This window comes from Coloeus monedula (assembly GCF_965178545.1).
Source record: "Coloeus monedula genome assembly, chromosome: 3".
Taxonomy (NCBI): Eukaryota; Metazoa; Chordata; class Aves; order Passeriformes; family Corvidae; genus Coloeus; species Coloeus monedula.
Window position 1 is genome coordinate 83,384,535 of NC_138783.1, and position 25,841 is coordinate 83,410,375.

The window sequence follows — 25,841 nt, forward strand, 5'->3', positions numbered from 1 at the left end:
ATCAACATCTTCCAGTATTTACCAAGGATTAAAATAAAAACAATAGCCTTGGCCTTAACTAAGCTAGAGCCACAGCTCTAACAGATGGCTGTGCCAGACAGGCTTTCAGCACAGACCAGACCTGAGCATCTCACAGAAGATAACGACGTGGGAGCCCTCACGACAACCCACCGAGATCAGATCACCGAAATTCCCTGTGTGCAAGCAGGAAGCAGGGAGTGAAAACACAATCCAGCCGAGTACCTGTGTGCTCAGAGAACACAAGGCCATCTCCTTTGAAGTGACTTACAGACATAAATAGAGGATTAGGCCCAAGATTTACTGAGATGCCAGAGGATGCTCACATGCTCCACTCTTGTGCCTTCTGCTGGACCAAGACAGTTTCCCAAGGTCCTCTGCACTAGAACCAGGAGAAGAACCTAAGTGCCACTGTGTGACTTTCCCTTTAAGGTCAACTTCCAGCACAGATTCTGTAAACTAGATCTCCAAAATGAGCTCTATCTGCAAGAAGTCATACTAGTCCAACCATCTCCCAGTCCAGGGGTTTCTGTACATCCCATTTCAGAGTACTTGTGCCATTGCAACATGCTAAGTGCCTTCACCATACAGTCATTTTTCCCTGATTATTCATAAAATAATAAATAATTTGACAAATGGCAATTGCATGACCCATACCACGAAGAGCTAACTGCCTTTCTTCAGTGAAATTTCTCTGGCTAGCTGGCATCTGTTGTTAAAGTGACAAATGCATATTTGCCCTCTGTAGACCTTCCCACCTGTTGCTCCATGGATGATCATACCATATATGTGCTGCTAACACACTGAAAAGTGCTTCACTTTCAGGGAGGGTGATTGGGTTTTGTCAGAAAATTAAGGTATAATTTATTAAATGTATTTGTTACCCTAGTGAAAATCAGGGCAGCAGAGCCACAGATCTTGTATTAAGGCTTGTGCTACCTGCACATGTTGGCCCTCATCTCCCTTAAGATGCAGTAAAGCAGGGACAGGAAAATGCAGGGCCCCACTAAAAGAAACATGAAGAGATGTCTTGGCTTTGCAGCACTTGCAATCCTTCATCATCCTCCCAATGTATTCCATCTCCTGTCCCTTCTTGCTCAACCCTGTCATCCCAGGCTCACCACTTCCCCTCCTCAGGAGAAGCAGTGACAACAACAGTGCCCAGAAGACTTCAGATAATTTTTTTCTCTGATTCTGCTCACAGAGTAAGTCCACCCCATAATGTCTGGGAATTATTTTTGTGGTTATACTCTCAACTCCAAGATAATCCAAGAAACCTGGCTACTGCATCTGATTGCAGTTCACTGACTTCCAAGGACGTAAGATGCCCAGGTGTTTTCTAAAATCTGCTGATATATGGAAGAGAGAATCTGAAAGAAGTAGGTTAACAGAAGTCAGTGTACTCTAAGGAGATTTCCTATAAAACGCTAGCAGTCAGGTTGGAGAGATGGGGGAGAGGAGGAAGGGAGAGATTGGAGGGAGGGAGGCAGGCAGGCAGACCAGTTTGGTGACTTCCTTATTTATTTTTATATTTTAATAAAGAAAAAAATTGCAAAACTAAAGAAGAAAATACTTAGAAGGCAAGGTTTCCATAGGAAAAAAATATTTTATTTTTTTAAGAACAAATTCAGTTTGAAACAGACGTGGAATGTGATTTTCATAATTTTCATTTTCTGGGAACTAATTGCAATGTGGAACTAAAGCAGATTTCAAACTTATTACCGGCTAGTCTTAATACAGAATGAAACAAACAAACAAAAACAAAAAATAAAATTAAAAAAAAAGAAAAAGAAAGAAGAAATTATTTATAACTCAAGCGTAATACTGTGTTACTTACAAACTGGACAAAGAAATTCTTAAATAAATATTCATGGTACACAATTTCAGCACAAATATGCGGCAATTTGGCAACCTTTTATATAATTTTTTCCTCAATACAGTGCAAAGGGGAATGACACTGCCTTTAAACAAGCTGTAGCTAAATACATTGCAAAATTCAAATTTTATACAAAACATCTTGCTCAGACTTTATAAAAAACCAACATTGCTCTATATACACAATCTGGTTAAGAAAAGCCTTTTTTGTCTTATTTTCATGTGGGTATTTTTATTATTTAAAAATGTGAATAAGGCTACTGTAACACCCCAAATCCATATACAGTAAATCTGAACCTATTTACAGCATCTTCACTTAGACATGATGGTGCAAATTCCAATTCGGGTGACTAGGGATGATCATACAAGCAAGGCATTTACAGTAACTTTTCAAAGCTGGACCAACGTCAAAGAAAGGAACAGTTGGTAGATTGTCATAATTCTGCACCAGACACAAAACAGACGCACAGTACATTTTCTTTTTTTTCAATTGGTTGCAGGTTGCTCTTGAGCAATTAGTCTGATTTTTTTTTTCACAGTTTAGTATGTAACTAGAATGTAGCCAACTGATGAAGTGTAGATATGATTTAATAAAAATAAGGCTCAGTAAGCCCATCCCTTCCCTTTCTCCCCCTCCCCCAAAATAAAATCTTAATGACTTACAAGAGAACCTTGTATGGATGGATTCATAGAAAAGAAGGGTTGTTGAAAAGAATTACATATGTACTGTAGTTAGTCACCATGGTAACCTTCCACAGAACCATGGGTTGGAATTTTTTTTTGTTTTTCGTTTCTCTCTTTTGGGCCAACATCCCAATGTTATCTTCAGGTTCAGAAAACAAAGAGAGTGATCATTTCTATGACTGATTTTTTTTCTTTTCTTTCTTTTTTTTTCTTTTCTTTTTTTTTCTTTCTTTTTTTTTTTTTTTTTTTTTTTTTGCAGGTGCTCACCGGAGGTCTGAGAACCCTAAAATGCTGTTGCTACATTTTCTTTCCAAATCAGAAAGCAAAGTGTTACCATAGTAACATGACTATGTTAGAAATGTCTATTTGCATAGCACATATAAAAGTAGAGTTTTTTTATTTCCTCCCCAGGGTGGGAGCTTTAGGGGAATAGCCACGCTAGAGAGAAAACTTTAACCTGAAACCCCCCTCTACAAATCTCAACAAAATCTACAGAACACATCAGCCTGTAAGGCAAGGGAAAACACAACACAGAAAATAAATGCCGGCACATCTTGTTGCTGTTAAATATGTGATGCAGTAACACTGAATTCCTGATTTTTTGGACCTTGTATTTTCTACTTTTCTCTTACAAGATGCTTTGGAATTTTTCTTTTTTTTAACTATGCTCCCATTGGTGGTTTTGGATGGCTGATTTTTTTTTTTCCAGAAGTAGTTTATTTTTAAAAAAAATGTGCACATATGCATACATATATATGCATAGGTATGCATATATAGACTTATGTATGTGTGTATATACATAGACACACACACACACATATATATATGTAAAATGATGACAAGTTAAGACTATGTAATTGCCGCAAATGAATTTCACATCTTCTGGTGTAGATTCTGTGCAATCTCAAAATATATTAGTAAAAAAAAAAACCAAATCAAAAGTAAGAAAGAATGAACAAAAGAAAAACTCTCACTTTATATCCCTTGTGTTCTATACACCTATTATAAATAAGACATATTTTGCTTCTCCATCTCAGTGTCATAATTTATTTTACTCTTACGGACTGCCAGAGGTTTGCCATATGTGCTTTAACTTTGCAACAGAGCACCAATGAACGGCTGTGTCAGTCAGTACCTACACTCACTGTGCAGGGACAGCACTACAATAAGCCAAAGTGCCAAAAGGGTCAGTCACAAAGAGATTCTGCCTTACTTTTAAAGCAAGGTTTTGTGGTTTGTTGTTTTTTGGGCTTTTTTCCACAACTTTACCAGTGATAGAATTATAGCTCATTTGACCCACTGGCTTATAATCATCTTGGTCACTTGGCTCTCTGTTGTTTTCTTAAATGCTTTCCCTGTGTTTATTATAATGTGATAGTATAGCAGCTGAGTCTGCTTAAAAGTCACCCAAAGCAGACTACATTTTTGCTACAGCTTCAAAGCTGTGTATTTTATTACCAGTACCACAACAGCCCTGCCCTAATATATCCTCAGCGGCCTGCTATTGTCTTGTCTTCTCCAGGCTTGTTCACTTACTAACAATACCCCTTTGTTCTACTGTATTGAAGGTACTATTTTTTTCTGCACACTGGTATTTGATAACCATGAATTCCTTCAAATGCAGCCATAAACCACTGCGCATGTTATTGTGTTTCCTACTTGCCTCTTAAAACTTAGCATACCAAAGTGCTGTGCTACCTAAATGTATTTGTTTTTCTTCCCAGTTTCTGCTTTTGAGGCAGCGATATTCAATTGCAAACTTCAATCAGCCCTTCCCTCCACCACCCAGTCCTGCTCTTGACTTTGTTGACAGCCTAACTTTTTGGCTGGAAGGCTCCTTACTATCAAACACAATTTTTATAAATGCATTACCCATTCGAGTGAGGCTGCTGTAGCAGATGGATGGAGTGCGGATCTCCAAACATTAATGTTCCATTAGTGATTCAGGAGGTGGAGTGAAAGGAAATCTTATGTGAAGGATGGCAGAGCCCCGGATAACAGAAACAAATGGAACAGTGACGGACTAAAAGCAAGAGAACTTTAACAAGTCTTACTTAGACACCAAGGTCTGTGTGACAAATCCAGTACGCACTGAGAGACACACAAAAGTCAGAAGATTGCATTTCAAGCTTGATATATCCTAGAGCACCTTCCCAGGATGCCTAGAGCTATTAACATCCACGGATTGCTCCATCTTCCCTTGGCTTTTGTACATGCCTGAACGCCCACAGCACATGGCTTTGAGGATGATGAATGTAACAAGAGTACAGCAATCAGAATGGGCATCTTCTACATAAAAGTCTTCCAGCTTTTAGTGAATACTTATTCACCGAGATAGGAATTCTACAGACTAGGTAAGCTGTCCAGCTCGCGTCGGTTCCTGGAGAAAGAGCTGTGCCTTCTCCCCCCTGTGCTTAAGTCAATGCTAGTGCACAAGGCGTCATCACAAACCCCAACAGAAAGCATTTGACCAGTGAGTTTCCTCTATTACTCAACTGTACCACAGAGCTGGTTGTGTGTTTCTCAGACCTTGTAATAAATGTTTGCTGGACTCTGAGGAGGCATCTCTTGAACTATGTACACCGGATGTCCATAGTCGCCGCTGACCTTTTCATAGTGGGGGCAAAAGACACTGTCTGCAGTCCTTAGAGGAATGATAATGTCACTGGGCTCAGAACCATTGTTGTTGCCACTGCGCTTTGGGGTGGCTAATGTACTAAGTGATAGAGTTGTCGTGTGTTGCGGGGAATGCTTCCTGTGTCTTCTCCGGTACTTCAACAAAAGAACCACCAAAGTGATGATGATGACGATGAAAATGATGCACCCTGATGCAATCCCTGCAAATAAGGCCACCTCTGAACCCAGTATACTGGAATGCCCAGCCTTACTGCCATCTGTGCTAGATCCTGGAAAGAACGGAAATACAATAGACAAAAGTTATTGCCATCCTGTGACCCATTTACGTTGCTTAAAAATGTGTAGAGTAAGCAAGACCAGAAGAATTAACTGACAGCTAAACTTTGACAAACCAATTACCCTGTTAGATAGCTAAATGCAAACAGCCGAAGTCAGCAATCAATACAGAACAAGACTTTGTGTCTGTTGGTCTCACTTTTGTGTCGCTCCCAAACCACCCTGTTTCATACATCATCATCCATCAGCAGTGAGAACTGTCACTGACAAGGCAGCCTTTGATGCACACGGCATCTTTTAACAGATGCCGGCCAGCCCCGGGCACAAGGGAGGGGTGGGATAGAACTGGAAGGGAAAATAACACAGGGAAATGACAATTCTCAGAACAACTGGTACTGTTCAGTGCCACACTGTTCCCTCTGCTCTTTTATCTTTTGCACACTGATTTAAGTTAAACCATCCTTAGTGCCTCTTTACATGGACTCCTCTTGCTTGGAAATGAAACTAAGGAGCTTGAGGCAGCGTGGGAGACAGGCAAAATGTCTACAGCATGCCTGTTAGTATTAACTTACAGTTACTCAAAAGAAAACAACATCATGAATTTGGTAGTCAGGAAAAGCTCATGTGCTGAACAGCCTATTGAGTATTTGCTGCCCATCACACCATCATATGATACTTGTCACAAAAATTACGTGAATGCTCACTTGGCACGTTTTCATTTCAAGTTTGGACCTGTTTTCCTCTCTTGATGCTCACTCACAATGAAAAAATGATATAGATGCTACATTCACATAATTGTTAACTCTTCCTTCCAAAGCCTCTGCAGGGATCAGCTGAAGCAATTTACTGTATCAAAGATTCATCAGCCCACTAACTAATGACAGAGCTGACAAGGAAAGCTTGTGGCCTTTTTTGGGAAACCCAGAATCACCTGTCAGAGAAGTTTTGCTTTGTAGCATTACTAATTACTGAATTTTCTTCTGGACAGCTTGAGTCTTAAGAGTTAGGTTTTCTCTTGTTCACCCTATGAGTGAAATGCATCCTGAAGATATGTGTTTGGAACCATCTATTTATTTTGCTAAGATAATTATTAAAAAAAAAATCTTTACATTTGGTAAAAGACCAGCCATCCATGTCTAGACTTTATATGGTCAGCTAAAAGATCAGGACATTAATTATAGATGCCTTGAAATAAACTTTATAAATGGCTGTTGAGAACCACTTGACAATGTCTTATGCAGGAAGAGAAAGACAAAGACTTGTTCATCTGCCAGAGTACTAAATGTAAGGCAGCACAGACCACTGTTAAGCTGCTTAGCAAATGTCCTATCCAAAATTTTTCCTGTAAATGAGTGACATTATCACAAGACGTAATTAACTTCTACAGCAGAGTAGAAGAGGGGAGAGAGAGCAGCTGTTGCCAAAACGTGCAGCTCCCAGACACTACCCACCGGAGCAAACAGAACAAGCTTTCGCTTCATCTCACGATGAAAATATTTGCTTTTCTGGCGCTTAAATGGTAAAATAAAACACATTTGGGGACAAAGGAGGAGAAGACGTTCCAGGGCAAAGTCCCACCACACCTACCTGAGTGGTCCTTCACAAAGGGGCTGGTGGTGGAACTCTTCCCATTGGTGCCAGCTTCCTGCTCGGGGCGCTTGGTGGGATCCGTGTGCCGGGGCTGCCCTGCCGAGTTGGGATCTGGGGGAGAGAAAGACGACTCATGCAGCTTTGGCACTTGACGGTACGGAGCCTTACAAGCTGGCTCTAGGCACCTCATGAGAAACAAATGGTTTAACAGAAGAACCTTTATGCAAAGGACTGGGAGATACAAGAACGTAATTTTCCTTTTAAAGCAAAATGGTTATATTAGTTATTTCAGGTTTAAATTGTGAGGCCATCTGCAGAAACTATAGGGTCTCCTTTAACTGGCAAGAAAAGCTTTGCAGATGACATTTCAGTTTAACTGAGGAAGTTGATTGACTACTAAACCAACTTCTACTTAGAAGAATAATTCTTTCTTCCTGCACAATAGGTTATCTATATGTGAAAAGAGACAATGAACAAAAACCTCTCTGTAATCAGAATTCATAACAAGCAAACTATAGAAATATTAGCTTCCCTCTTTTCATGTATTTTAAATAATTTTGAGCAGCAGAGTTGTGGCTTTTGTTTTTAAAATAAAAATAAAAATGACTGAAACACACTACCCCCAGGTGACCTTTCCTTTTAGGGATCTCTCCAATGAAGAGATCTTATTATGCTAACCCTCCTTCTGTAGAAATCTGTCAGTAGCTGAGGAAGAGAAAATAGGCTTTGCTTTCAGACTGTACGGGAGGAATGACCACACTAGACTCGACTGGCTCTCTGCTCTACACTGCTAAAAGAAGCCTGAAAACTAAAAAAGACATTGAGACCGATCAAAGTGATTTCATGAAACAGCAGATGGTCTTTACCTTGTCCAACTTTCATGAGGATCTTCATGGTTTTTGTCTGGCACACCCCTCCCTCCTGGTTATCCAGGCCCTCCAAAGACCCATTTGATGTTGCTGATTAAAAATAAAAGAAAAATAAATAAAAATAAAAATAAATAAAAATCAGGAAATCAACAGGCAAAGTGATGTGAACATGAGTGTCTGAAAGCAGGGATCTTTCAATCTACCAGAACCTGTTCTTGTTGCTCAGGCTGACCTATGGAAAGTTGTGAAATGTTGAAAGCCAAAGGAATGAATACACTGGTAAACTGTACAATATATACAAATGGAGGAATGTGTTATCAAGGTTTCAAATTTACCCAGCAACCTTTTATTTTCCTATGCACAATTGACTGACTGACTTACTTGGACAAAAACACACCATTTTGCTAAAAAGGTGATGGAATTAGCTGAAAAGGAAGCTCTGGCAGGCTCAGAGGAGAAAAGCACTGAAAAATCACCCTTTTTTTTTCCCCTCCCAACAATATCTTTATAATCACCATGTTACACCTGCTTCCTCTATTACAAATCTCCTGCTGGAAGAAGTGAACGCATACAAAAGACCCAGGTGAAAGCTAAGATTCTGAACTGATTGGAAAACCATTTAATATTTTAAAGTACAATCTCACTTTTCTCAGCATTGAGGAACCTCTGCAGGGGTGGGGGGCAAAGGGGAATACGCTCTATTCTCACGGAAACCTTTTAGCTCATACAAACAACAGGGTGCTTTCCCCTGTGCTGATATTGTTCTTGCTTATCTAGGTGCCAGCTGGAGCCACGCGATCCAGGCGCTGGCTGACACTGCCATGCGATGTGAGTGCAAAGCACCACTCCCTGGGAGAATCCACAACACTGAATCACGGTGCATGGGTGTGCCGCTGCTGCCACAGCCAGCTGTTGGTTGCAAAACAGCTGCTGGAAAATTATTTGGCGGCTCCTTGGCAGCAGGCATTGCGGCCACCGCACTGCACTGGCTACTGGCCACCGCGAGCAGGGCACAACTGCCAGTGGCAGGCTCCGGATTCACTGTGCAAGGCATGCACTGGGGGGTTTCCTACCCTGGCTGTCCTGGGGATGGAAATTTCACTGTCATTTCTTGGAGCCGTTTATCCAAGGACCAAAACAGACTTATGAGCGGGTGCATGCACAGGCACCAGCACTGGGCCACCAACTGGAGAAAACAAATGGAAAATGGGATGTAAGGGAGCTCACTGCTTGCCGCAGCAGTGGTGAGCTGCTTAAGCATCACATGCCTCCCTCTGCCCCTCTCCTTTCAGTTTGTAGGCTTTACACTCTTCAGGTCTTTGTTTTTAATTCTTGCTCCTTCTCTTTCACCTTCCTTGGGGATTTTCTTTCAAATGCAGTCTATGTATATTTCCTTTTTCCTTCACAATGTCTTCCTACCCCCATGGCAGTATTTTTCTTGCTCTAATCTTCTCTCTAGCTGTAAAGATATAAACCCCATACCGCTGAACCCTGCTTCCTAGCCTTTGATCTGCTTCTTGTTTTTGTTCCACTTCTGACTCTTTTGTGACCAACTCGAATTACAGCCACCATACAAACTTCCCAAACTGTGCTTTCTTTTCCTAAAATTCCCTTCTCCTCATACGTTGTCACTCCCAGTTCCTCCTCTTGTTCCCTCCCCCCTGTAAAAACATGACAATAGCTGTATGGCAAAAAGACTTTTCAAAATACAAAGAGCACGTTGAGTAATTTGAGATAAAAGCTGATCTGAAATGTGCCACTGCATTGCCAGGCTCAGAAAATAATGGAGACATATAGTTTTGTTTTCTTTTGTTTTTTTTCCAGAGGGGAAAAAAAAATCAATACCAAGAACCCATCCTGGACATAAATCAAATGTGTCTTTGCTGAAAGTGTTTTTTATGATCTATTTGCCAATGTACCAGCACAAGGACACAGAGAAAAAAAGCAGTAAATAGAAATACCAAAGCTGAGCACCAACTGAACGTACAAATAAAAAACACTGACTTTCTCTTGTGGTTTTTTGTTATTTGATTCTTTTTTAAATCGAGCTGAAGGGAATCACATCTCCTTAAACACCTTCTACTTGATTTTAATTGAATAGAAAGCAGCTTCTTCTGAACATCAATGCCTTTTTATTCTTTAAAGGCCTATCCACTTAACCTACAGAGTAGGAGACCTCAATAGGATGCAGAGGATGCAGTCTGACCTCAGAAAGTAAGATGGCAAAAAAGAATGCAAAATTACTTCAAATACAGTCTCCAAATGAGAAGACCCAGACGTACAATGAGTCTGGTTGTGTGCCTACGCCAGCGCAATCTGCCTCACTTGCTTGCTAAAAGAATGCTTTCATAGCTTTGATGTCAGATGAATGAATTTGCAGAAGTATTCACTTTTTCCACAGTTCTTCAAGGGATTTTAGGAAAGCCTACGTTGTGGCTCAGAGTACAGACTGCTACGTCCCGAGGAATAGGGAATTTTCAAAGAGGAGCATTTCAGTGACAAAGCAAAGTTTCCTTCTCAGCTTCTCCTGTAATTAAACTGACAATTACCCAAGGCCACCAGAGGAAATTATTTTTCAAAATTCATTAAGACTTTCAAAATGCAACCTTGCGTATCCCTAGTGTACCAGGAAGAAAGTGGATAGCTTTAAACACATCGTTTTAAGCTTTGAAAAGCTGCATGGAGAAAAAGAAGTAACCTGGGACAGCAGAGAAAACACAGTTTCATACTGCTAATGCCCCTTGACAGTGCAGTGTGCAGAAGTCAAATAAGGGAGTGAGTACAAACTATTCCTCAAATACTTGCTGCGGCCTTTCTATATTGATCTTCAAATGAAAATTACACCCACTGACTGTCATGTTAGCTCCTCCACTGCACTCACACCTCTGCGGGAAAGTGACCCAGCACCTGCAGCTCTGCTCACACTGAGAGGATATTAAAAAAAGAAAAAAAAAAAAAAAAAAGTGCCCCTGATAGGAGTTTTGGATTTAAACAAAAACATAACACAAGTTTCTGGTGTCCAAAATGGAAATGTTACTTCCCAGTGTGTTTATATAATCAGATTTTAAACCTTCCATCCAATTTATTCTTATATACATATATATAAAAAAGAACAAGTTTTTTTACATAAAGGTCTAAATACGGATATATTTTAAAGTCAATTACTGACACGAGCTACCATACAAAGCCCTCTGCTAAGAAGACTAAATACTTAAATATTAACATTAATAAATACAATTGTTAATATTAAGTTTCTCATTAGTATTAGTATGTTCTCAGGATCCCACACTTCACTTTGTATTAATACAGCAACACAGAGTAATCTAGAAGTAAGTAAAATGTTGCTAAACAGGTAGCAAAATATTTTTAAATCTTTTGGTGGTTAAATATGTCTGATTTTCTGAGACCTGTCCTGCCCCACTGGTGTCAACTGCAAAACTAATAACTACAGTCAAAACCACATGAAATTATTCAACAGTTTGTTCACATCTAAAAATAAACACATAATTGTGCTAAAATCTCTACTAATTTTAAGACTTTCTAACAAAATTGCACACTTCTGGGCCATTTTACAGTAGTTTATCAGACACTGTCTGCATTCCTTGAATACAACAGCAGCTGCCATTTTACAAGGAATGCAAGTTTAGCTTTTCAACATTCAGAAAACACTTACTGTTATGAAATTATGGTTAAGAGTCCTGCTAATACATACTTACTTTAGAGAAGCTAGTATACATTTTCAGGTTGGTAACATACTGCTTTAACATATCCTCCTCCATACACAAGGGAGAAATTAAATTATTCAGACCAAAGAACCTAATTCAGATCTGCCTCCCCTTCTTTGCAATACATGAATTGTATAAAAACAAACAAAACCCCCAATGAAACAAACAAAGAAACAAACAAACAAAAAAGCCTGGAACTCATGTAAATCAATGTATAATGTTTTATATTTATTTGCTTTTAAAACTCCACAAGTGCTGTTTATTGTACAAAGTGCATTAGTCATAAATGCAGAGGCAGGAATTCAGTGAGCATAGCAGAGTCAGCTGACAAGAATAGTTCCTGGCTATGATTCTTATACAGTCCCCATGGAGAGGAAGTAATATTACATTTTAATATGTCTTCATTTGATTGTTATTACTCTGCCTCCCAGGAGGCTACGCCACTGCATGGATCATGGCTGTTTTCAACCTATCAGGTTGGTAACATTGCTCTAATCAGACGGAGAATTAAGCTGCTGGATTTGTGCCTGTATATAGCTTTTCATTCACAAAGAGATTAAAAATGAAGGCACAGTCACAAAAATTCAACTTCCTTCACTCCTAAAAACACACATTACAAAATGAAAAAATGCCACCACAATTACTTAAAACACCCGCAGACAAAAATCTCAGCCTCTTAATTCTGCTGCTATTATTACCCACAGTTTCATGTTTTAGGATTATGAAAAACATTACCTATTTGCAAATTAAATGCCATATGCTTTGAACCAACACAACTTTAAAACACATCTATTTCTAGTGCTTGAATATGAAATGGACTACATAGCTGACGAGAGAAAGGATGATCATCTTAGTTAATTTCCCTGTGAAAACTAAATGGACTTTAAAACACAGACTATAGGAATGAATGAATGATGTCAACTGATGGGCAAGGGCAAAATTGATTTTGTCCCTCCTTAGTGTGCTGGACAATAAAAGTCATTTGGCAATATATTAAAGACACATCATTGATGAGGTCATGAAGAATTAATTGCTGCTGATGTGGATCTGTTAACAGCAAATTGAGAATTACAGGTTTTCGAGGGGCAGATTGGTACTATCCAATAGTAGTGATTTTCACAGATTTTATTCATTAAGTACTGCTTGAAAACCGCATCAGAAAATAAATTTCTCAAAATCAGAATAAAATAAAATCAAATAACACTACCGATTTCCACTTTTCCCCTGCTGTGCCTAGAAACAGAGAGAAAAAACAGCAGCAAAAATCCACACAAGCTTTAGATCCAACAGTAAGAAGTTATTCTTAAAGCAAAGCTGCGCTTGATCTCACAAGCACTCTCAGGATTACTAAGTGCATGTAAAGTTTTTGAGGGTTTTTTATTTTATCAAGTAATAGAACACTATTTTGGACAGGCATCATTGTGCTCTGACTGCTTTCATCTGCTTTTGGTCCTTTTAATGATAATCTTAGTAAAGCACTGAATAAATAATTCTTCTTTTCTATAAATTTAGATAATTTACGGGACAGGTTTAAGAACACCAGAAATCACACACTGCAAAACCATAAATCACTGATCACAACAGGGAGGTTGTTTCTAGAACAGCCATGGACAAAAGAACAAGGTAGCTGAGGTAATAGAAGGAGTGTTTTAATTAAATGAAATTAAATTCAGCACCCTGGTAACAATGCCAGATCTGCATGGAGATCTGAAACAATCAAAAAAAGTTGTTCAGGCCACTCACCAAAGAACAGGTAGTTTGGCACACATTATGCTGAGTGAGCTGAAGAATGTTTAGAGGGAAGAGAAGTACGCTAATTTCAAATACTAGCAACTAATGGTTTACCTTTTCTTGTTGTGACAAAAATAAGATTGACTCTGAAACCTTCGCTTTAAAAAAAAATTAAATTATCTTCTGAAATGTAACCATCAGCAGTCCAAAACCTGGACCACAAGTGCTAAAACTTAAATGCATTACAAATAGTTGAATGGAGTGCTGTTATGTGTTGACTGTGTTTTTATAACAGACAATAAAATCACAACTTTCTACTGATCTTGTAGAGACAAAGAAATGATCCTAAAAAAACCCCCCAAAAAACTCAAAACCTGCTGAATTTGCTCAACTAATACAATTTAGGACACCAAGTCTATAAAGAAAAATGTATAAAAACAGCTTACCAATAATTTTGCTTTTTTCTAACATGTCTGTTTTTTTATTTGCCCTACTTGCAAAGTCAAGGTGGCAGCAGAATTTTGAGGAGCTTCTCAACCTAAAAACCATTCAGAAACTCTCATTCTCTCTATCTTATTCCACATACTGTTTCAAATTAAGATCGATTTTTTTTACTTAAACTAAGGCTTAGGGAGTGTTTATAAATATTCCCGATGCCAGCCTTTTTCCCCTCTATCCACACATGAGGCAGAACTTCAATGCGCAGAAAAGGACAAGAATTCTCTATTCTTCTTTTTCACTTTGCATTCCTGTTTCATAAATTAAGTCCTATACTGCATGTCTCAGGATTTATATCTAAACAGGATCCACAAATTATATTCTGCACAGCAAGTAAGCAGCAAGTAAGCAGCAATGCCCCCTCCAGTCAAGCTAAAACCTGAACAAAATAAAGTGAAATAAAGAACAGGCCTCTTCTTGCCAGGAAGAAGCAAAGGCTCGGCAGCAAAACTTCATGATTCACTTTTCTAACCACTGCTCTAAAATGTATCTTGTCCAACTGTGAATAGCGTGACTTGTGGTACTTAGATGGGATTCATGATACAAGGGTATTTATATAATTCCCCATAAAAGTCTCCACTTGTATTCATATGTTAAGAGAGGGACAGATTCTATTACTGTTTCAATGGTTTTTTGAGGGCGCAACGTGGAGGACGCAATCAAGACAGAGCCAATCAATTCTGTACTGTAATATACTTTGGTATATACCAGCTGTACGATTCCAGGGACATCTCTGGAAATCCACAGACTCTCCATCCCACATCTCATGTCATCCAACAGCACAAAACAGGAAGAGAGTTGTAAAGTTTCCTACATTCAGAATGATTTTATTAATTCCAGGGAGGCAAGGCACCATATAAGAAAAATATACGTGGTAAAAAAAAAAAAAAGCCATTTATGTAAACAAGGTCTTTCCATAAAGGGAAAATGAGACAGTGAGAGAGCTGGAAAACATCAAAAAAGCTGTGAATTCTGACTGTTTACTTCTGCCTATCATTTTAAAAACACCACCACTTTCTCTCTGGGTTAAGGAACACCACAGCTGAAGTGTAATGAACAGTAAACTATTTGCTGAATTATTATCCATTACTGAAGGTCACAGGTTCCACCCACCCATAACAAAATCCTACTTGCTTCACTGCTGTCAAGTGCCCCTTTACAAAATTCCCTTGGAATGATTTAGAGATTATATAAAAACAAACCAGAGAAGCATCTCAATACTGTACCACTGTGAGCGACAATTTGAGTCTTTCATTACAGTTAAGCATTTCTAAAAGAATTTCAGTTCTATATTTCACATACTCTGAGAAATGTTGTCAGATAATGATCCACTGCACACATGGTTGCTTCTAGTTTACATAAACAAATTATATATTTGTGAGTGCTGAAGTAACTGTGGCAGATGTAGGCCCACTAATTATGATGTACTTAGTGTATATCTGAAAGTATGCATCTAAAACAGATTACTAGTTAGTTGGCTTCACCATTCACAACAGGTATTTTATGCAAGTTTATCCTTTCTCCCAGCATGCTACTCACAAAAACGTCTCATGGATGCGGAGAAGCGTCTCCCACTACCACAGCAAGCTTTGCTTAACAGTTCAGCTGAACAGAACTAATAAAATTAGTTAGCATTCAAGTTACACTGATTGTTGCTAATGACAAGAGGGCTTGCTGGAAACAAAAACAGAAGCTTTAACCTTAAATAAGGACCCACTTTCTGTATCATACAAATTCAACTTTACAAGGATGTTCACCTGCCTTAAAAATCTCTGTTTTTTTGTCTGTGGACACTTGGATAAGAAAGGGTTATAGTGAAAGTTCATATTAAATAAATAACAAACCTCTTGCTCATTCCACTGTCACTAATTGCATGCAATGATATTAATGACCCAGTAATTGCTATATGAGTAGCACTGAAGTGGAAAACATCATTCTGAGGCAGAGTTCATCTCTAGGTGGTAGGACTTCACCAGTGACTGAGTTAATGCCTAGTGACAGTTTAGAATATAACACTATAGAGGAGAAAATGTGCCAGTCTCATGGTTATAACAGTTTAGATGGACATGATGTTATTTGCTTTGACCACACAGAGTCTAGGAGTAACCCCAATAAAGTGCCACAGTCAGACTTTGCCCTGTAGATGAACCTCATTCCTTTCAGGGGAGATGCTCTGTACTATAACAATCTAGAGCAATTTTCCACATGTTTGCTTCAATAAAAGAATACCTTCATCTCCTGCTTTTACATGTAGCACAACAAAAGTGTGCTTTATTGCAAAACACAAAAAGCTATTTACATCATCTAACTATCCTTCAGCAACACAGAGTTTGGCACCTTAGTACTGAGATCAATTATGATACTATTGGATGACTGTACACTTGGCAAAGATGATCAGAAGTTAAGCACTGTTTTGACTGCAGTATGCTTATGTTTGTGTTTAGAGCTATAAAATACCCACAAAGTAAAGCTTAATGAGGAAACATTGCAGAAATGAAGCAATCTGAATTTCCATGGTTCTACAGGACCTCCTGTTCAAACACTTTCCATTAAGAAATTAAGAGGTTTAGCTGCTTTAGAAATTATCACGTAGGCACATCTTGGTTCATTTTATGAAACTCCAGTGGGATATGTTAATCTGCCAATGTTTAGAATTTTGAAAAGTCACAACTAGACAAGTGAACTGATACTTTTAATACTTATATTCATAGAGATTTTAAAAGTTCACTGGTGTTATAACAGTGTAACATTATTTAGTTGGGTTTTTTTCCCTTTTGCAATGTGAATTATTTTGCTAATTTCTTGGTTGTGCTACCAAATCTGCTGTGGCAGCCTCTGGATGGCATGTGGAATCAAGCTTCAGCACAGGCTGGGGCCAAACACATGGAAAGCAGCTTTGCAAAAAGGCTCTAAGGGTCCTGGTGGACACCAAGTTGACCATGAGGCAGCAACATGCCCTCATGGCAAAGGAGGCAACCAGCTCTTAGGCTCAATCTGTCAGAGCGGCAGCAGCTGGTTTGGGGAGGTGATACTACCACACCACACTCTTCACTGGTGAGGCCACACCTGCCGTGCTAGGTGCAGTCACAGGCTCCCCAGTACAAGACAGACATGGACTTACAGGAGCAAGTCCAGTAAATGCTCATAAAGATGACAAAGGAACTGCAGCAGCTGTACAGAAGAAGGGGCTTTACCCCTGGGGATACTCAAAACTCAGCTGGACACAGTTCTGGGCAACTGGCTGCAGGTGGGCCTGCTTGAGCAAAGGCCTGAGCAGGGGACTCAATGAGTTCCAGAGCTGCCATCCAAACCAAACCATTCTGGGATTCTGCAATTGGCTGTGCTGTTGTGGTCTGATGCATTTATGTGTTAACATGAAATACTTGAAAAACAAATCATTTTAACTTTTCCTGGCAGGATTTGGATTCAGAATTCTGTTTCTCTCACAGCAGCCCAGTAAGCACATAAGGACTGCTCTGCTGCTGCGGTTTAGTGATTTTTGGTGTCTTCATTTACTGAACACAAAACAGATAAATCATGCTAACAAAGATCTGAACATGCTTTTAAAAACCAACATTATCAGCTTAATACGGACTCTTCTCCAAGAACAGCTAAGACTACCTTAAGCCTAATCCTGCTTCTACTCCCAGAAATATTTGCATGATTTCCTTGGGACCGAAAAAAAGAAACTGGAAGACTGCCCATTAGGGCTTAGTTTTATAGTCTGATTTATCAGAAATAAATCCTGAAATATTCTTCGTCCAAGGTTTCCAAGATTGACTGAAATCAGGAAAGAAAATCCAAACTGACATTTAACCCTGGTTTTCAGCCATTCCAACCTTTTGTTTTAGCTAATGCAGTTCTCAGACAAAAGTACATTTCCCCCATCCCAGCTATGTAAAGACTTTAATGAGGCAAACAATTTCAAGTCTTTAAAAAGAGTTTCATTAAAGCCCTCATAAATCCTTATGTAGCTCCTCATCTTTTATTTTAGGACTTAAAATACTGCAATATGTAACACATATGATACAAGCAACTCTATAAAGACTAATTATCCCACTTGATGAGCTAAATGATCATCACTGAACCTACGTACAAAATAAAAGTTAAATGTGTTTCAGTGTGGTAGTGCGCTCTCAATCTTCAGTTTAGACATACTTTCTTCATGCTTTCATCATAGCATGGCATGTCTTTTCAATACACACCCCCTCGATTTAAACAGTTACTCATATCCCAAATAGAAAGGATAAAATACATACGCAACACAATCTTCTTCCGCATTTAGTCCTGCTAAGGATGTTTATGCAAATCTAAGAACATACACATTTTGGAGAAGATCAGGGTTTAAGCTTTTTTTGCAAAGCACTACAAATACTACATATATAAAGACTTCTAAAGGAGAATATTGTATCTTTCTTTGTGAATGTACTATATTTCCTGTATTTATAAACTGTTTCTGAGGAACTATAAAAGCGAGTTATAAAAATAGTGACTAAAACTATTAAAGAGCTTCCTATGAAATTTTAAAACCTATTCAATTCATGGGTATTTCCTGAATAATTTTTTCTTCCGGTCTGAAAAATTATTCTTCATTTTCATCTGATTCCATATCTATTTGGAATACTTGCAGGGGTGCGGGGGAAGATAACTCTATTTTTTTCACAACATGCCATCAATTAACAAACTGAGCATTCCTATCTTTCATTTCCCTCCCTTAGGAATAGCAACATAATAACAGATTTCCTGCTGAACTATCTCTGTCTACTTTAAAGGAGATAAACGATTGGTATTGCCTAGGTAATGGCACCGAATATGAACACAGTCCATCAATATAAAATAGCCTTATTCTCTTACAAGACCTGTGTGGTCTGGGACAAAACCCCAAAGGACCATGACTCCATTAATCCTGCAGGTCTTAGACTCTGTTAGAAATCTGAAGCTGCACAGACAGTGATTTTTCCCTCTAATAATATTATTTGTATAAGCTGTATTTATATTTCATTCAACAAGAGCTAAGTGGTATTGCTGACACATCCCTTAAAAGACTCTTCAGCAAAGTCAAAGACTGACCTCTGGATATCATTTTACATTGAGGAGAAATTATTTATCTCATTTTCTAGGAAGGAGGAAGAGAAAGGAAAGAAAAAAACCTGATCTTTGTACAAATGGAATCAGAGTGACTATTATCGCACTGGCTTTCATTAACACCATCACCACCACCACCACAAAACAAAAAAAAAACCAACAACAACAAAAAAGTAACAGTAGATTTCTGGATCACAGAGCCTTTAACAAAAAACAGGAAAAACATCTTTGTTGCAAAGGTAAAGGAACTGAATTTCTGATACAGTATTTGTTCCCATTTTGGCTAGTTTGGCATTAACAAAGAAAAACCTGTTTACTGTTTCCTTTTGGGCAGCTTTCACTAGGTGATTTGGTGGTTGCAGGGGGCTGCAGGCTGAAATCTGCCTCAGAACGTTTTCAGAATGCTCAGCCAGACAGATTAGCCAGCACTTAAACTGGCCAGAATACTAAAATAACACTTTAATGTAAATCTATTTGGCCACGCAAAGAGATTTATTCTTCCCAGCTGGGCCATATTTCAGGGCACAATCTATATTGTCCTTTAATATGTTCTTCCTCAGACAGTTATTGCCCTTTAATTGTAACAGAATGACAAAGTGAAAACATAAAAAGCCTTGTGATTTTTTTCAAACACAGCTAATGCTAAAGTTTCAGAATGACTGTTTTGATTTTAAAAGCCACAGTACTATTAAAGCAGTTATCCAAAATATAGTGCTACTAGCCAGTATAAACCTTTAAATCAGTCAGGGATCAAATATATATACATATATGTTTTTTAATTTAAGCCAGAAGCCAATTATGTAAGTGGATCACTTGAAAAAAAGTTGACAAAAAAACATTTAAGGAAAGCTGCATATTCAATTTTGCCAACGTCAAAGCCAATGAGCATCATTAGCTCAGCAAGCTCAGCTAATGAGGTCCAGGCAGAGCAAGCCTTATAGAGGAATCTTTCAGAGAACTGTTCTGTAGCCCCTTCCCAAGTCTCAAGTCACTCTGTTACAAATTCGGAACAAGTGAAGATTTCATTGCAGGTGACTTATTTTTTAATGTTGATGATGTCAGCCCATAAAATTCACTTTACTTACACAAAAGAAGAGATGGTGTGAAATATGTGCTTGCTTGGCCAAACTACCTAAGGAGCTTGACGGTGGCTTGGAGGCAGGCAGCACTACTCCCTTCCCTCTGGCACTGCTCCCTTCCCTCTGGCATAGCTTCTCACAGGCTTCCCCTGGTGCTCCCTCAGCACAAACCCAGTGTATCACCGGGCTCTCTGTGCCCTCTGACTAAAGGCCAAGTTTCATGAGGAAGGGTTCAGGACGATTCCTGTTCACCAAAAGTAAACATCTTTGCTATATTATATGCACTTGAACTATGCTAACATGTCTCTCACAAACAAGAATCTGCATCTGAGAGGTACTGAAGCAGCGACACCATGACCCAAGTACTTGCAAATCAAGTACTGAGTATCTCCTCAGTATTGAGAAGATACTCATTGCTTGTTCTGAGCAACTCACAACAGCAGAAAATTATACTTTATTCTCTAACCGTACAAAGACATAAAAAGACTTTTTAATACAAACATCCGAGTTGCAAATCTTCACATCCTTCTGCCCAAGTTTGCCCTTCATACAGATATTTATGTTTTTGGGCATGATGTATCTTCCTTCATGCATCTGATTAAGGATTTCCTTAGAGACTTATGATATGTTAGCTAAATGGTCGCATATTTTAGGATAATCAAACATTAATACTTCTGAGATCTCAAGTACATTTGACCTTCTCCAGTTCTGCTGAAAAGAAATCAGGTAACTGTAGGAAAATGAATCTATTCATTTCCGAGGAACGAAAAATTGATGATAGCAAAGAAGAGAAAAGCAAGGACACTCTGTTACATCATTTATTCACTTTCACAATACCATTCAGTATCGTCTTTCCAATTATTGCTGTTCACAGAATTAACTCTTTGGATACTGATACTCATATTGAGGAATATCTTGCCAAGAAATGGGTTCCTTTTTTTTTTTTTTTTTTAATTAAAGTACCACTAAATGTGAAAACAGATATGAGAAACTTACCCACACTTTTACTTTTTAAAAATAGGGAATGGTGGAATGAGAAGATTTTATGTGCTTAGGCTTAGGGAAGCACTGAATAGAAAATATGTCCTTCTGCTATACCTATCATGAATACATCTGGATGATATAAAAATGATGGCTTAAAAAATTCCTGCGCAATCACATGTCTCTAAAGGGCTCAGGAAGCTGCTTCATCCTGTGTTGCAAATCCTCATCCCAAAATGACTAACCCCCTAATATGAATAGACATTTTACTGTTTAATACAGCTCCACAAACCACATACTATTACATGAGAAAAACAAACTCTGTTTTCAAATAATGGCAAGATGATAAAGGTACATGACGATGCACAAAACATTTAAAGGGCTGACAACAGCCTGCCAGCATAAACAGCGTGAGATTAGGCTGTAGGTGCAGCCACAGCAAGCACTGCAAAGATGCTGAGCTCAGTAAGCTCTTGTGTTAGGTTTGTTTGATGCCACTTAGTTGAGGGAATGCAAGATCCTAAAATACTTCAAAATCAAAATCTGGCACATAAAATGCATCATTGCCTTCATTTCACAGCTTTTCCACCCCCTCAAAAAACCCAACAAAACAAGCAAGACAAAACTCAAGGAAGGAAGGAAGGAAGGAAGGAAGGAAGGAAGGAAGGAAGGAAGGAAGGAAGGAAGGAAGGAAAAGAAAGAATTACAGGTCTGTGAAAAGGGATGTATGCAAACAATTTAAAGCCTGATTTGTGTACATGACTAAGACACATTTTATTACTTATAAAAATGACAGCACATGTTCTGACTACCAGAACTTGCATTGACAAGGCTGTGTCATGAGCTTTTTAATACAAACTGTTAAAACCCTGTCTAGCTCCAGTACTGTCTAAAATGGTGTCCCAGCTGAGCACTGGCCTAGTTTTCTACCCTTCTTTCTGCTTCTGAGACCAGCATCACTGAGTTTATTGTTTTCCCCTTGAATAAGAGGAAAGTGAGGATTTTAGCTTAAGGATGGCTGGGTTTTCAAGGGTGGGGTGCTTTTTTGTCTAGCCTATTAAAATGTATGGGTACCCTTGCTGAAGCTCAGTCAGTATGCTAGCAATGGAGTGATAAGTTAGCCAGTTGTTTATGCCACAATGAGTAGGAAAAGTAATACCCTAGGGCACTCCAGTATTACTGCTAGGCCAGAGTAATTTTTGAGGCATTAGACTGAAGGCTGAGTAAGTTCTTTCAACCAAGTTATGCTGTTAAGCTTCCAGGAAATGCAATGTCTATTATGTCTTATTGCTATAATGAAATAATTATACAAAACTAATGAAAATGAGACATACTTAATAATTCTCTGGGTAAATCCATGACATAGATATGACAGAACTGACAGTGTATCAGAAAGCTCCATTTGTGCCCATAATTTTCAGGTAATAATTGTAACAGTGCCATTTGTTCCACTACAGTTGGTCTTCTGTGGATGTTTTTAAAAGCAGCACTTAGTAATGAGCATATTTCCTCATTTAAGCCAAATATTTGAGCATGGTTATTTTTATGCTACACTTTTTCACTGGAGTTACAGATAACTATCTCTCAACATGTAGTTTTGTCGTTTTCACCCTGGTAAATATCTCACTAGATTTCAGTGGGAAGTTTGTCAAAGTTTTTATTGTTTAAGTGGGATCACATTTTTCACACCCCCTCACTAAACAGAGAAAGTGCCTATATTAAGCAATCTTTAAAACCAAAAAATTGTGGTTTATATCTCCTGTAACTCTTACTCAGTAATTTCTAAAATTAGTAATTAGTATTAATGATGCAGCGAATTCTAACTTAAGTTTCTGTGACATGCAACCTGTTTCATACATTATCACGTACCATTATGGATATAACTGGGAAGTGAGCATTAATTTATATTGAATTAATTTTCATTTCCATTTTAAAAGTACTTCATAAGAGCACTTTTTAAATTGCCAATATTTTTAAATCAGAAGTTAAGAAATAATTACACTGGCAGACATTACATGAAACAGTTATCAATCCTCCAGTTTTCAAGAAGGTGGTGGCAGAAATCTGTTTGGGGTCTAATTTTTCAGCAGGACCTGCTGTGACAGGACATGGGTTAATGGTCTTAAACTAAAAGAGAGTAGATTTAGACCACATATAGTGAATAAATTTTTTATAATAAGTGTTGTGAAACACTGGAACAGGTTGCCTAGAGGGGTGGTAGATGCTCCATACCTGGGAAAAGACCTCTGAGCAAACTGATCTAGTTGAAGCTGTCCCAGCACATTGAATGGGGCTTGGACTAGATGACCTTTAAAGGTCCCTTCCAACCCAACTTATTCCACGATTCTGTGAAATAAAACACACAAATATCTAACTTCCTTGTAACTGCAGAAAAGCCAAGTCTTTGCAGAATTTGTTCCATCACCTAATAACTGTTGATACTTACTCAAGACTTCAAAAGTGCCCATGGGGCTAAATGAGATACACAGGGCATAGTTTTAAAATGACAAAACCTAAACTAATGTAAATTGTTGTTGTACTGCTGAGGTCTCAGCTTATGCTAACTACTGATTCACATCATTAACTTTACACATCATAAGTAATTTGAGTCACTGAACACAGTGGCTACCTCCAGACTTGCTTTCAGCCATAAATCCCTGATCAGAAACTCACACAAAGTTTGTATTGCTGCACAGAGGCCTGTGCCATGCACATTTGTTTTGCAAACCAGGACCATGAAAAAGGATGAAATTCAAGACCTTGCTAGCCTAGGTTTTACCCAAGAACTCTCCTAGCTACTGTATGAACACAGTAGGTCTGTTTTGAGGAAAAGCATGTTCAATTTCAGGCCTTTACCAGTAACCCTTGTGAGGAAACTACACTGACAAAATTGGCACCAAAGTGGCCAAAAGATGCATCCTGTGAGAGTCCCTGGACCACCTGCAGCAATGGCTAGCCATGTCACATAGGATGCCTCATCTCAGAACAGCTGGGTCACCGTACTCCTACTCCTGGCATAAGAGAACCCAAGAACAAGGCCAATAGCAAGGCACGTCAGCAGGGCTGTGAGCAGGAAACGTGTCACAGTCCAGCTGCAAACAACTTCTAATGCAAATACAGGACACAATATTGTGCACAAGAAAAAGAAGCCTTTCACAGGCACAAAGGTACAATCTAATGTGGTTTACACAAACCAAGGAAAAAAGAGACAGAGACCCTTTGGAAATCAGGAACAAAATTAAAAATATGCTGGCAAGAAATTGTTTTCAGATAAAAAAATACAAATCCATTTGTATTCCTCTTAGTTTGCTTATAATGTACAAGACAGCATACAAAACAATGAACAACTATATTTAAAAGAATGAACAACTGAAATTTTGAACTTACATATGACGTAATAATCTTTGTTCTTCTGAAATTCCAGGCCCCAGAGATTAGGACTGAATTCTTGAAACTTGATGGTAAACTTAACATCTTGATCTGGCTTGGCACAGTTAAGTAGAGGTGTATTGTCCTTTTTAATAGCACAGCTATCTGCTTGGTCTTTATCAACCATGTAGACTTTATAATATTCATATTGGCCAATAGTTTTAGAGTCCACCTTTGGGCATATAATATCCAGTTTGTCTCCTATCTGTGGATATAGTACCAATCCTTGTCCAGGAAGGAATCTAAAAGGAAGGAAAAAAAAGGGGGGGATGGGGGAAGAGAAGAAGAGGTAGAATGTGAGACACTTGATAAAATCTCATTCAGAAAAGTAGCAACTGCCATGAATAGACAGGAATAAACACAGTTTCCAAAACCAAAATGACAGACTGAGCAAACCAAATCTTAATAGTTTGGTCTTGATTCAGTATCAACAAGATGTTTATTTAGATCTTGGAAATTATAGATCAATTGAGTCTTATAGTCCTTATCCCATTCTAGCAGATTTTACATCTCTCTCTCTGTCAGGCAATGCTGTTTCTTCCACTGCATTTAGCCATGCAGAGCAGCTAATACAATACCTGGTGGGCCATGAACCTGTTTTTCTGTTTTGCTAATATTTCTGCTATTCTTGCACATATTTTGCTAATTTTGGACATGGGAGAATGATAAAAATAATCTTTCAACCCCCTTGAACAGCCATGTGGGACAGGAAAAAACTTAAAAGATTTTTAAGAATATATTAAGATGCTGATTGATATTACTAGTGTAACACAAAGGAACATCAGTCACTCACCAGGACCGTGCTTACAGACCTGGGATGGACAGAGATCTACCTGATCCATGGACCACACAAGATTCTGGGAAAACACTTATATCCAACACAGCGTGACCACTCCACTACAATGTTTCTCTTCATAAATTCCACCATTACTGTCATTATTTTAGCTCTTTTTTGATTTTTTTGTGCTAGTTGTGAAAAACAGGTGTGCTTATTTTCTTAGTATGGGAAGAGTTCTTACACAAACCCACAGTGAGCTTTAATATTTGCAGTTAGACATAGTATTTTGTCTTTCCTACTCATATTAATTAACAGGCAAACATGACCGCTTCTTCATGGAAGAAAAATATAAATAATTACTTATATTATTGGTTCATCCACAAAATGAGGAGTCGTGTTCTCACAAGGATAAAAGCCACAGCAGGTTTGTTTGTTTCTCTCTCCACTAAGACATGTTTATTTCAATTAAGGCCAAGAAGTGCATGTTTTAGAACAACAGCCAACAACACAACGTACTCGAATGCACAGACCAAAAAGACTGACTTTCTTTCCTCTTTCTCCTGCCTGCCAGCATTTTCCAAAGATC

General features: G+C 38.5%; 1 protein-coding gene across 1 annotated transcript in view; it reads right to left on the minus strand.

Moving 5' to 3' along the window:
• Positions 1 to 5,100: 5,100 nt before the first annotated feature.
• Positions 5,101 to 25,841, minus strand: part of EFNB2 (ephrin B2) — a gene marked incomplete at its 3' end in the record, with an annotated part of 41,217 nt that continues 20,476 nt past the window's right edge. Inside the window, exons 2-5 of the mRNA XM_082277626.1 lie at positions 24,436 to 24,719; positions 7,947 to 8,039; positions 7,078 to 7,191; positions 5,101 to 5,483 (exon numbers count right to left, since the gene is read on the minus strand). Coding sequence (XP_082133752.1) covers positions 5,101 to 5,483; positions 7,078 to 7,191; positions 7,947 to 8,039; positions 24,436 to 24,719 — 874 coding nt within the window. The remainder of the gene's footprint in view (positions 5,484 to 7,077; positions 7,192 to 7,946; positions 8,040 to 24,435; positions 24,720 to 25,841) is intronic.